This window comes from Myxine glutinosa, chromosome 7 (assembly GCF_964187855.1).
Source record: "Myxine glutinosa chromosome 7, kmMyxGlut1.1, whole genome shotgun sequence".
Taxonomy (NCBI): Eukaryota; Metazoa; Chordata; class Myxini; order Myxiniformes; family Myxinidae; genus Myxine; species Myxine glutinosa.
In genome coordinates this window covers 8,663,359-8,676,882 of record NC_136267.1, presented here as the reverse complement: position 1 = coordinate 8,676,882, position 13,524 = coordinate 8,663,359, and the positions used below count along the sequence as shown (strand labels likewise).

General features: G+C 45.6%; 1 protein-coding gene across 8 annotated transcripts in view; it reads right to left on the bottom strand.

Moving 5' to 3' along the window:
* Positions 1–383: 383 nt before the first annotated feature.
* Positions 384–13,524, bottom strand: part of LOC137430971 (calcium-binding and coiled-coil domain-containing protein 1-A) — a 147,644-nt gene continuing 134,503 nt past the window's right edge. For 6 of the 8 annotated variants that reach the window (XM_068121780.2, XM_068121779.2, XM_068121778.2 and 3 more), the window contains one exon: positions 384–2,045. In XM_068121780.2, coding sequence (XP_067977881.2) covers positions 1,958–2,045 — 88 coding nt within the window. In that variant the 3' untranslated portion in view covers positions 384–1,957. The remainder of the gene's footprint in view (positions 2,046–13,524) is intronic. The other 2 variants (XM_078781271.1, XM_068121781.2) reach the window with 2 other exon arrangements.

The window sequence follows — 13,524 nt, the reverse complement described above, 5'->3', positions numbered from 1 at the left end:
GCAAATAGAAATGGAAAAATTCCTTTGTTATAAGCAAATAGAAATGGAAAATTCCTTTGTTATAAGGAAATAGAAATGGAAAAACTCCTTTGTTATAAGCAAATAGAAATGGAAAAACTCCTTTGTTATAAGCAAATAGAAATGGAAAACTCCTTTGTTATAAGCAAATAGAAAAGGAAAAATTCCTTTGTTATAAGCAAATAGAAATGGAAAAACTCCTTTGTTATAAGCAAATAGAAATGGAAAACTCCTTTGTTATAAGCAAATAGAAATGGAAAACTCCTTTGTTATAAGCAAATAGAAATGGAAAACTCCTTTGTTATAAGCAAATAGAAAAGGAAAAATTCCTTTGTTATAAGCAAATAGAAATGGAAAACTCCTTTGTTATAAGCAAATAGAAATGGAAAACTCCTTTATTATAAGCAAATAGAAATGGGAAAACTCCTTTGTTACAAGCAAATAGAAAAGGAAAAACTCCTTTGTTATAAGCAAATAGAAAAGGAAAAACTCCTTTGTTATAAGCAAATAGAAATGGAAAATATTATCCTTTCTGTGACTGTTTTACAGACTATAACAATCAGGAAAATATTGAGTAACTGCAACAAGGCGATGGGAAAGGTACTTCTGTTTGGTGCTTCGGTCAACAACAGGTGAAGAAGACTTCCTACGCATACAAACTCCGGTTCATAAGCAATCGATTTGCAAAGTATTTTGACTTGAATTTGTTCGACATGACAGGACTATTACGAGTGAATCTTTGGAGAAATCAATGCGTCATGTTAAAAAACAAATATGCAATTAGATTACATTCTTACAATTACAATTTACATGCAACGAGACAATTAGCTATATAAATAAAATGACTGTACGTCTTTATCTCTGTTCATCACTCTCAGCACTTTGTGCATAATCACAAAACTTCATCGGCATGAGTTACAAAGTTATTGCAGCATCAACACTTACTTACAACTCCTGATTCCGTTTAATCCAGTCAAAAGAAAGCTTTTCTCAAAGCGTTCACCATGCTCGATGACGTCACATCATTCCAGCTGGTGGAGCTGCGTGATCCCAGCACGTGATTGGTTTTTTGTTCGTTTCTCAATTTTATTTCATTCATCATGGAATAATTGCATTTGTTTGATGACCCTCCCATCCCATCAAATCCCATTCTATCGAATCACCAGTCCGAGGGGGCTATTCCATCAGATTTCGTTGAAAACAGTGTGCGATTATCTTTTGGAAACTGTGTGATCTAGAAATAAAAGTAGAATTAAATCAAGTGATCACTTTCATTGTGAAGCTATTTGTAAATAAAGTGAAAAGTTCACGAGAGCCTTCTTTTGTTGCTCCCATCTGAGCACGTGGTTTGAATGATACTGCCACCCGAGGTTCAAATCCCAAATACAAAGTCAATTTGTCCATTGTCTAACAATGTCTTTATCCAAAATTGTACACACATATGACCCTTTGACAAAGTGACATGCATGAAAGGCCAATCCGGGAAGCAAAACTCTGCCAAAGCTAAACAATCAGGTTACAGATTGTTTTTTAAATTATATTCTTCACAGAAGAACAGAGAAAGGACAAGAGAAAGAACAATAAAGTCTGTGAGACAATGCGATGGAAATACCGATACAGGAAAGGACAACGGGAAACAATACCGTGTGTGTGTGTGTGTGTCTGTGTGTGTGTGTGTGCGTCTGTGTGTGTGTGTGTGCGTGTGTGTGTGCGTGTGTCTGTGTATATGTATGCATGTGTGTGTGTGTGTGTGTGTGTGCATGTGTACGTGCCCTGAATAGACAATCAGACATTGCACTCATGATAAGACAATGAGTATTTCAGATTAAAAAGCCCACTTGTACATTGGGATCCACCTGTAACTAACACGCACAGACGCACACTCTTTCCAGGGTATAAACCCCATCACGGATCATGTGTCGTCCATCACAGGTAAAGTTCAGTGCTTGCTGGAGTGTCCCTCAATTAGGTCGTAGCTGTATGCCGGAGGAAAGACCATCCCACATCTAGCGAAGTCTTTCTTGTCACTATAAAGTGGTGGTGAGAAAATTAAAAGAAAAAAAAATCAAAAGGGAGGAGGAAGGAAGAGGAACGTTAATGACACCTCTTTTCTCTTTCCAATTAACATTCATGAACATGAACATTGGGAAAGGGGAAGCACAATGGCCTGCAAAAGTATTCACCGCCTACCAATAATGCCATATTTAGATAAAATAAGAATTATGTAGAAACAATGTTTCCAAATGAACTTTTTATTCACAACTGAAGAAATCAAACTAAACACTGTTATAGTTGAAGGTGGTTACATGTCAGGAATACCTGTAAAAAACATGTACAAATCAAAATTCACTGGTTGTAAAAGTATTCAGCCCCTGAGGTCAGAACTTGGTGGAAACACCTTTGCAGTAATGACTGTGACAAGTCTTTTTGGGGTAGGTGTGTCTCTACCAGGTTTGCACCGTGACATGGTGACATCTTTTCTGATTCGTCATGTGAACAGCAATGACTACTACGAGGCTTTTTGGGTAGGTGTGTCTCTACCAGGTTTACACCGTCAAATATTTCACCATGGTCAAATATTTGCCGATTCTTCACATGAAAATTGCTCTAGTTCTGCAAATTTTGATGGGGATCGTTGATGGAATGCAATCTTCAAGTTTTGCCATAAATGTTCAGGGTTCAAGTCAGGACTTTGACTGGGCCACTCCAGTGTGGCTTTAGCTTTATGCTTCAGATCATTGTCCTGCTGTAATGTAAATCTCTGACACATTTGTATATTCACATTACAGCAGGACAATGATCAAGTGGATTTTAATCAAGGATTCTCTTGTACTTTGCACCGTCCATTGTCCGATTTGTCCCTTCTATCCCGACACCTTGCCAGTCCCTGCTGATGAAAATCAACCCAATAACATGATGCTGCCACCACCATGCTTGACAGTAGGGTTGCTATTGACTGGGTGACGTGCAGTGTTAGGTTTGCGTCAGACACAATGCTTTGAATCTAGACCAAAAAGTTACAATTTTTGTCTCAGCTGAGCAGAAAACTTTTCTTCACCTGCCTTCAGTATCATTAAGATTTTTTTCAGTATCATTAAGATGGTAACTCCATGCAAGCTTTTTTGATGCCTCTTTTTCAGCAATGGCTTCTTTATTGCCATCTGTCCAGATTTACAGTGACATTCCAAACCAGTTTCCTGCTTGTCCGGTTGCTGAGTTTGGATGGGTGACCTGCTCTGGGTAGAGTCTGGGTGGTATGATACGTCTTCCTCTTCTTAATGATGGATTCACCGTCCTCAAAGGGATCATGAGTGATTTTGAAATCTTCTTATATCCCTCTCCTGAATGGTGTTTCTCCACCACTTTGTCTGATTTCTTTGGAAAGTTCCTTCATGGTTCCTTCAAAGTTGGTCTTCGTGTTTGCCTTGTTCGTTGACCAAGTGAGTTTCACCTTAAAACTCCTTAGATAAGTGGTGGAGCTTACTGTTTAAGTTAAACCACTGATGACACACAGGTGAAACCTATTACACTTTTTTTTTAAACTTTTCAAACAAATAATTTGCTCCTGATGTGATTTAGGGTTAATTTGGCAAAGGGTTTGAATAATTATGCAACTGAGAATCATCTGATTTTGTCTGTTCATCAAACTTATTCACATTTTATCTGTATTTTTTTTAGCTTTATTAATTTGGAGTAGTTTGTGAAGACTCTATATATTAACTTTGATTTGAAAGTGTCATGAGTAGTAAAAGAATGGGGGTTCTGAAGCACACTAAAATTTAACATTGAAGTCAATGGAGAATATTAAGGTTGATTAATGACTCACTGGATTTTCAATTAGATTTTATCCTCCAATTCCTTCACATCCTCAAGATTTTAAGATGTTCAGCAGACATTCGCTGACACTCATTATCACTCACTACGTTTGTTCGCTGTTAATCGGCGCATTCAAGACACCCCAATTCTCCTACTACTTGTGGTGAAAGGGAAAAATGGGGGAAGGGGAATTAGGGATGAGAAGGAGAGAGAGAAATGGGGAAGGGGGAATTGGGGAGGGGGACTGCGTTTGATTATACTCACGAAGTGGACCAATGAATATTTGTTTATGTTTATTTTAGGGAATAATTTAATTTTCTTATAACACTCATCACCATCAAGTATATTAACAAACAATATGTTGGAACTTGGTTCTTGGTACAAGTATCATTGTTGAGCAAAGATGAAATGGCTAAATCACCAAGAAAATTTTATTTTAAGCAAAGAAGCATCCATAAATATTACCTTATAAATGGAGCACTGTTATAATATGGAGAAACCCCAAACAATTATGAAGTTGAAAAAGTTTGTTAATAAACCTAAATCTATTCAGGAGGCCGTGGAACAATGTGATAGATACTTTAAAACACCTCTAAATAACTCCTTTAAGAAATCAACACCACTAACTATTAGACTTGGGTGCTCAATACAAGGTGAAAAGAGGAACCCATTTTTAAGAACAACTCTTAGACTACTAAATAATAAGAAAGAGTTTCTTGAGAGCGGCCTCATAGAAGAGCTACTCAGGATTGAGGAGGATTGTACTCCAGGAATAAGGTATATTTCCATATTCCTAACCCCCCAAAAAACAACTTTAATGCTCCCATCCCTGTAGAGTAGCGGATTGTGAAGTGTCAACCTATTGCTTTCAATGGTATTGTTGCGAATATGGAATTTGGCCTCCATATCCGCTTGTAAATATTCCCCTATTTTCCCCAATACTCCCCAACTATCCCCAATCCCCCATTCCCTAGTCCCATTGTCTGTAAACAACAATCAGTAGAGCCGACCTTCCCCTTATTCCCCCATTAAATGTCGTGCCCAGGTCCACCGCACCACACGTAGACAACTTTCGGACATCTTGCTAGTTATTCTTAGTCTATGTCAGTTAAGGCCTCGTTTCCATTAATTATGACTCTTCGTTGCACCAGAATGTGATTATATGGCACCAGTAGTGAGTTTAGGACCTTTCCCATACCTCCTCCCATCTTCTTCCCCGTCTACAACAACAGAGGGGCACGGCGCTGCGCGGGGGGGAGTGTGCGTCCTCCCACCGGCTCGGTTCGCCGCCATCGACAATGCGCTCCAGACGATGCGCTCCAGACCATGCGCTCCACGGGGTTACCACGAAGGGGCTCCTTGTCAGCTCCTCGTCAAGGGCGGAGCCTGGTAAACCCCCCGCACGCACCCAATGAGAAGCAACGTGCCGATTCCACGAGGCGGAGCTAACGAGCCGAGGGCGTGTCACTCCCCGCCGGATATACGCGGCCACGCGCCGGATGTGACGTCAGATGCGCCCCCAGCTTGAGACGAAAAGACGCCACTTCGAGCGCTGTGCAACCTTCCGCATCTCTGGACCGGACCGGGTCGATCCTGCCCTGAGCCCAGGAGGACCTGGAGCCATCGACAACCGCTTTCCTGCCATCAACCCCCGTGTGAGTCAGCCTTGTCCCGTTTGCCTGTCGTCTGTTGGGGAATAATATAAGATTGTGTCTAAGTGCTTGTCTTTCTATGTTGTACCTCTCGTCCCTGTAATCTGACCTTCCGCACGAATATAATCTCCTCCGGAGGTCTTGAGAACCGTATCCCTGGTGTCTGTCATTATAATTCAGCCGTGTGTCTTCTTTTTCCTTATTGAGCCAGCGTGGCGCGGCTTCGTCAACGTTCGAGTACAATCGGGTAATTTGTGCGGACACGACGGCCATTCCGCTCGGCCCACCTTAACATCAAAGTCGTGTCTGTAACAATTGGTGTCGAGGAGTGAGATTCGGACCCGGGACTAAATTAGTTAGGCCCAAATTTTGGGAGGGAAAATCGAGCCGGAGCGCGTACGGCGCTCGACCAAATCGATCCGGAGCGCGGTCCCGCGGTTACTGCGCTCGACGAAATTATAACAGCAAAATTTGGATTGGTGTTACGAAACTCGAATTTTGAAAGTCGCGCTATGGCGGATCAAGACGGCTGGGGTCCGGTAGGGGAGAGTGAAGCAGGGTCGGTCCAGGACCAAATTGAGGGACATGAGGGACAGGAGGAGAGCGAAGCAGTGAGGGCGGCAGGGTCGCAAAATAGCGTTGTCACGCACGAGGTGGCCACGGCGTCCACGCCCGCGACCGTAGCAGTGACGCTGGTGGATTGGAACCTTTTTTTTATACAAATGAAGGCCCTTATGGCCCAGACTAGTGAGCAAATGAGGGCTGATAGTGAGCGATTGGAGGGCCAAATGGGGGTAATGAGGGACGAAGCGAGGGCTCAGAGTGAGCAAATGGGGGTAATGGGAAACCAAATGGGGGTAATGAGGGACGAAGCGAGGGGTACCAGTGAGGGATTAGACAATAATTTTAAGGGATTAGACAATAATTTTAAGGGATTAGACATGAAATTTGGGAAATTAGACGATAGATTAGGGGAAATACAGGAGGGGTTAACGGGGGTAGAAAACAGAATGGCCGCTCAAGAGAATCAAATGGAAGGGATGCAAAAAGGGTTAGAGGGGTTAGAAAACACCATGGAAGGCAAATTGAGGGACATGAGGGACCAAGCGGAAAGGGAAGTTAACCAAATGGGGCAGCAGATAGAGGGGGTCAGAATGGGGGTAGAAACCAAATTGGATGCTCACAGGGAGGAAATGGAGCAGATGAGGGTGGCATCTGGGCAGGAGATGCAAGTGATGGGAGAGGAGATCAGAAGAGGAGTGAGTGAGGAGGTCGGAGGAGTGCGCGAGGAGGTGAGGCACTGTAAGGAGCGCATGGAGAAGGAGGTGAGAAAGGGGACTGTAAAATTGCAAGGGGGTATAGAGGAGTTGACGCTGGGAGTAGAACAACTGACAGTGGGACAAAAGGAGTTGGGGGAACAGGTAAAGAAGAACACAGCGGTAATAGAGGGGTTAAAATCGACGCAGAAGGAGATGAAAAAGGACGTAGGGGTAATTAAAAAAGAGTGTCAGACGGTACATAAGGACTTGACGAAAAAAATGAACAAAGTGGTAGAGGTGATGGAGGTTAAAGAGCGGGAGGTGCGGGAGCACATAGAAAAAAATTAAGTGGAGTTAGAGGAAGAACTTAAAGGGGCGCACGAGGAGATGAAGGAGGTGAAGCAGAAATTAGAAGAAGTGGAAGAGGGGGTGAGCGAAATTAAAAAGCGACGGAGAGAGGATAAGAAAGAGATAAAAGAGGAGGTAAAAGAATTGGTCCAGAGTCTGTGTTCGGATCGTGATGATGTGCTCATTAACCGGATGAGGGATTCGCAGGTGATGGAGGAGAAGCGAAGAGAAAGAGGACCCGGTGTAAGTGGTGACCAATATGGTCGTGCGTATGATGCGCCAGGTGATTTAATAAGCTTGGGGGTCGAGATAGACCCGGGTGTTCGTGAGAGGCCGTTGGTGAAGTGTGTGACAGGTCTGGTGTGCGAAAAAGGAGGTGTGCAAGAAAGTCCGACTCTGGGGTGTGTGAGGAAAAAGTGCGTGCCAAGGAGTAGTGAGGGTGCTGGCGAGAATGAGTCGGTCGTAGCGTGTGTGCGAGGGAGCACGTGGAAGCGCGGTGTGGTGAGTGTTGCAGAGGGTGTGACGGGAGAGTGTGCGCAGGAGTGTGCGCGAGAAAGGTGTGTGACGGACAGGTGCATGAGGAAAGAGTGCGCTGTCAAAAGTAAGGAAGAATGCACACCTGTGGTGAGTGTTACAGAGGGTGTAACGGGAGAGTGTGCGCGAGAAAGGTGTGTAACGGACAGGTGCATGGGGAAAGAGTGCGCTGTCAAGAGTAAGGGTGAGTGCGTTGTCAAGAGTGGTGGTGAGAGTATTGAGAGTGACAAGGAGAGTGAGTTGGTTGTGACAGGTGAGCGAGGATGTACACCTGGGATGGAAGGATGCACACCTGGAGGTGAGTGCGTTGTCAAGAGTGGTGGTGAGAGTATTGAGAGTGACAAGGAGAGTGAGTTGGTTGTGACAGGTGAGCGAGGATGTACACCTGGGATGGAAGGATGCACACCTGGAATGGTAGAGCGTGAGTGGGAATGCACGCTGGAGTTGGTGGTGAGGCACATGGTTGGGTGTGCGAATGAGGGCACACCTGTGATTGTCACAGAGGAGGTGACCGAGGAGGGGGCGCGAAGCGGTGTATTGGTGAGGTGTGCGAGCAACGAATGTGTGCCAAAGTGTTCGGTGGTCAGGTGTGCGACCAAGGCTGTGAGTGGAATGGGTGTACCTGGGTGTGTAAGGAACGGTACAAGGAGCATGGAAACGGCTGGATGTGTGAGCAAGGAACGGGCTGCGGGGTGTAAGAATCCAGGTGAAGCATCGACGGTAACCAGGTTAGAGGTTAGGTCGACTTTTAGCCGAAGCGGGCCCTCGGTGCGAGCCGGGCCTCGCTTTGAACGGCCGCGTCCGTGCTCCACTAGGCGGAGCTGGCAGCCCGATAGAAAGGGTCGTCATGGCGACCACTTTTTGGTGAGACGTGCCGGCAGGTCGAGAGCGGGACATTGGATGGCTCCGTGCCGAGATGGTGCGTGGGATCTCGGCACGGGTAAGCCCCCGTCCCTGCCCCGAATGCCGGACGCATCCAGCCGCCGGCACAAAACAACCAGCATCCATTGCTTGGCTGTACGAAGCCGGGCTGTAGATGTGAATTGGCGCACCGAGAGGATGTAATAAGTAGACGGGTGATGGTGATAGTGATAGTAGTGATTTGATACAAAATTTAGAAAAGTGAATAGAATTGGCAGTAAATGGAAAATTTTTAAATTGTTGGATTTGTACGAGCGAAATTGGTAGTGAGAGACCCCCGATGTGGTGGGATGGCAAATCCACCATCCCTCACAGATGTGGGGCAAAGGAGCAATAGTTTATGGGGTGTATGGCAGTGAAAACTAGCCCGGGTGGGTTAGGTTATATTGATAGGGATCTAGAGAAGATGACATTAGGTGACGTTAAGTTTAGTTAGTGACTGATACCTGTAGTAGGGACGCAGGTAGATTAGTGTGGATGATAATGACGAGGGAGCGCAATAGTTTAAAGGGACGACTGGGAAGCGCAAGTTTCAGAAGGGAGTAGTTAGCTGAGATGATGCCGTGTTTGTGAGAATTGAACAGGTGTGATTGCACAGGTGTGCAACTGGACAGGTGTGTGGAGCAGTGTATGAGTAGTGAGTGTGTGGATCAGCGCGAATGCGCTTGGGGAGAGAAGGGTGCAGGTGGCACCAAGTGTGAGAGCACAGGTGTGCAAGTACAGGTGTGTGGAGAGAGTTGGAGTAAGTGGTACGGAGTGGTGTGCATGGTGCGAAGGTGTGGATGGGGGAAGAGTGGACCCCTTTCACGAATACCCGGGGCGGGTAGTGTAAGTGTTAGGTAGAGGGTATAGGTAAGTTGTGGTTGGATATTGGCATTTGTGGTGCGGTTGCAGAATGGTGTTGTGAATGGGTGCATTAGTGTTGTGGAAATGGCTGGGCGTGTAGCCTGTTAGTGTGTGTAGTTGGTTGGGCACTCCACCACTGTGAGGATGTCGGCCAGGTGAGGCCGCAGGTGGGCTCTGGGAGCCGGTAGTTGTGAGTGGGTGCCTGAGGATCCCGGGTGTGGATCGGGTAGCCCAGTGCCAGAGAGGGCACCGAGTGGGGAGAGCGCCAGAGGGCCTGCCCCAGTTAGTTAGGTTAGGGTGAGGAGCTAGGTAAGCTCGGGTGGCAACTGCAGTGGTGGAGGTGTGCAGGTGGGTAGACCCGCTGGGAGAGGTACACGCCACAGCCCAGAAATTGTGCGAGGGCACCGGGAGATGAATCGGGGGAGTGAGACCCCAAATTGAAAAGCACCACAGTTTGGCCAATGGGAATTGGTTTTTAGAACCCATAGTGTAAGAGGGCCAATGGTTTGGCCGGAGAAAGACCCCGGGTAGTGTAAAGTTGTTAAAGTCATTTAGGAAATAGTTAGGATTGATGAACCTGTCGCACCATACGCAGCCACTTACCTGTGGTGATGATGATGACTCCACACCTGTGTTTTCTTTGTTTTGTTGCAGAAAATGAAATTGCTGTGTGGATTGTGAGACGCATCACGACGTGGATGAGACATTGGGGTGATTCCATCTCTCCCTCCCTAGGAGGGACTGATGATGAATTGGTAATGGCAAATTTTGATGTGCAGTTGAAAATGGCAAATTTGATTGGTTAGGAGGGAGAGAAGACGAATTTGGTTTATGGGAGGAACGGGGAAGACAGTAGGGATGTTTGTTGATTTGTAAAGTAGATGTTTATGGGTAGTGTTGTGTTTTGTGGATACAGTAAGGGGTAAGGGAGGGGCCATGTAGGTTACCTGGTGGGGGGGGGGCGTACGATAGGAACGTACCTGTCTCACCTGGTTCCCATGTGCCCCCAGTGTGCATCACCTTACATTGCGTGCACTTTTGCGCCCTTACCACCTTACTCACTTGTTTCTTCTTTTGTCTCCCACCTCCGAGGATCTGGCTTTGGGGTAGAGAGAGAGGAGAGAGAGGTGCTGGCTGCGCAGTTGTGAGCCTGCACTTTCGCTGTTTGCTGCCGGGATCGATACACCATATGGACCGCAATGTTTGTGGCCACCCACAATGGACCGCAGTTCGTTTGCGGCCAAGCACCACCCGGGGATGGACCTATGGGTCAACGTGGCACCTATGCCATACAGGTGAACCACTTTTAGTTAACACCAAGTGCACCACAAGAAGAGCAAGAGACACCTGCAGGGTTAGGGGTTGTCGAATTTATTTTTATTCCAATGAACAATGGTGACTGCACCGATTGGTGGTGGGGTGGTGCTTTTGATGCTCGGGAAGGGGTGCTCTGCACGTTATTAAAGGCCGTCGGCCACAGAGCACTCGTGGGTTGGTGTATCGATGCTGGCAAGCGTGCTCTCTCTATGCATAACATCTGCATGTGTTCCTCCAAAAACAGGTCCTGGATCGTAGTGTAAATATCAGCGTAGTCTTGTGTAAATAATGCTCCCTACCGGCTGTATGTTTAGTTTGAGAATTCTTTCCGGATTCGGTTATCCTGTGGGTGTGTTTCTGAGAGGAGAAGGGTGCAACGTCGCAGGGGGACATATTTACTCATTTGTGAATATCTGTAAAACTGTCGCACTCAGGGTAGAGTTAATAGTAGAGGGAACTACATTGCGTGCCACACTAAAGTAGGTAAAAATTTATCGGGTCGGGACGCCCCGAGGGTAGAGAAGGGTGCAATGTTGCGAATATGGAATTTGGCCTCCATATCCGCTTGTAAATATTCCCCTATTTTCCCCAATACTCCCCAACTATCCCCAATCCCCCATTCCCTAGTCCCATTGTCTGTAAACAACAATCAGTAGAGCCGACCTTCCCCTTATTCCCCCATTAAATGTCGTGCCCAGGTCCACCGCACCACACGTAGACAACTTTCGGACATCTTGCTAGTTATTCTTAGTCTATGTCAGTTAAGGCCTCGTTTCCATTAATTATGACTCTTCGTTGCACCAGAATGTGATTATATGGCACCAGTAGTGAGTTTAGGACCTTTCCCATACCTCCTCCCATCTTCTTCCCCGTCTACAACAACAGAGGGGCACGGCGCTGCGCGGGGGGGAGTGTGCGTCCTCCCACCGGCTCGGTTCGCCGCCATCGACAATGCGCTCCAGACGATGCGCTCCAGACCATGCGCTCCACGGGGTTACCACGAAGGGGCTCCTTGTCAGCTCCTCGTCAAGGGCGGAGCCTGGTAAACCCCCCGCACGCACCCAATGAGAAGCAACGTGCCGATTCCACGAGGCGGAGCTAACGAGCCGAGGGCGTGTCACTCCCCGCCGGATATACGCGGCCACGCGCCGGATGTGACGTCAGATGCGCCCCCAGCTTGAGACGAAAAGACGCCACTTCGAGCGCTGTGCAACCTTCCGCATCTCTGGACCGGACCGGGTCGATCCTGCCCTGAGCCCAGGAGGACCTGGAGCCATCGACAACCGCTTTCCTGCCATCAACCCCCGTGTGAGTCAGCCTTGTCCCATTTGCCTGTCGTCTGTTGGGGAATAATATAAGATTGTGTCTAAGTGCTTGTCTTTCTATGTTGTACCTCTCGTCCCTGTAATCTGACCTTCCGCACGAATATAATCTCCTCCGGAGGTCTTGAGAACCGTATCCCTGGTGTCTGTCATTATAATTCAGCCGTGTGTCTTCTTTTTCCTTATTGAGCCAGCGTGGCGCGGCTTCGTCAACGTTCGAGTACAATCGGGTAATTTGTGCGGACACGACGGCCATTCCGCTCGGCCCACCTTAACATCAAAGTCGTGTCTGTAACAGTATTATCTGCTTACCTGTGTCTTTTGTAATTCCTGTGATTAAAATGAACCTAAAATCTCTTCTCCATTTAAATCATATAATTTGTAAGTCCAAGGGACTATATCCATTACATCAATGATTTTAAATAATTAAGTAGTCCATCTCTTTGTATAACCTTTCTCAAAATGGCTTTTCCATCTGTATATTCTTACAATGTCACCAACTTTGAACTTGGTTTTTCTCAAATTAATCTCCTTTTCATATTCTAATTTTGTAAATGTTTCCGATGGTTTTGATTTTGTTGATGAATGAACTGTACCATTGTAATTATCTACAATATTTTGAATTAAAGCTACCCATTGTTGAGAATCAACTTGTGTAAATTTTTTATTCAGTCTCTCTTTCAAAGTGCAATTAAAACGCTCAATAACAACTGCTTTTCCTTCATTAAAAGTGCTGTATAATTTAATGCCATTATCTTTAAGAAATTTCATAAATATTTTGTTGTAAAACTCTGTTCCCTCATCAGTCCATAACTTCTTTGGTTTTCTTTTGCTTTTACTAAATATTCCACTGAAAGCTAACATAAGAGTATTACCCCTTTTGTTTTTAATGGAGCAACCCATGCAAATCTACTCCTCAAATCAATAACGGTTAAAGCATATTTATATCCCTCATCATTATTTAGTTCAATTAAATCAGCGAACTAGATGTAATCAACACCTTTGGAATAAACCTGAGACTACTACTGAGAGTCTCTACTGAGACTAGTTGATGTTGCTGAAGCTTCAGAACTAATTAATCAATACTGCTCACTTTGTCACTTCAACAATATTTGAATTTGAAATCTGTGCAAGGCCAAATCAAATGTGTTCTCATGAAACCACCATGATATACTTGAATACACTCATCGTTCCCTCATGCCATGCTAAAATATAACCACCCTTTTACAAGGAAAGTTATAACCATGCATCCATGACTGGGCTTGGAAATTTTGCCAGTAACAAGTGCCAATAGTTCACACATCCTCATCATGAGGGAAGCTAGCTATCCCGTCCCCCTGCACAGCGAGAGTTGAGATTTTGCAATCGCGTGCGTGTGTTTGACCTCAAAAAGAATTGGTGTTTCATTTCAGTGACCTGATGTGCGAATCTTCAAATTTCAAGTTAGTCAGATGAAAATTAGGATTTTATAAATTTGGCCAATGTTGACCT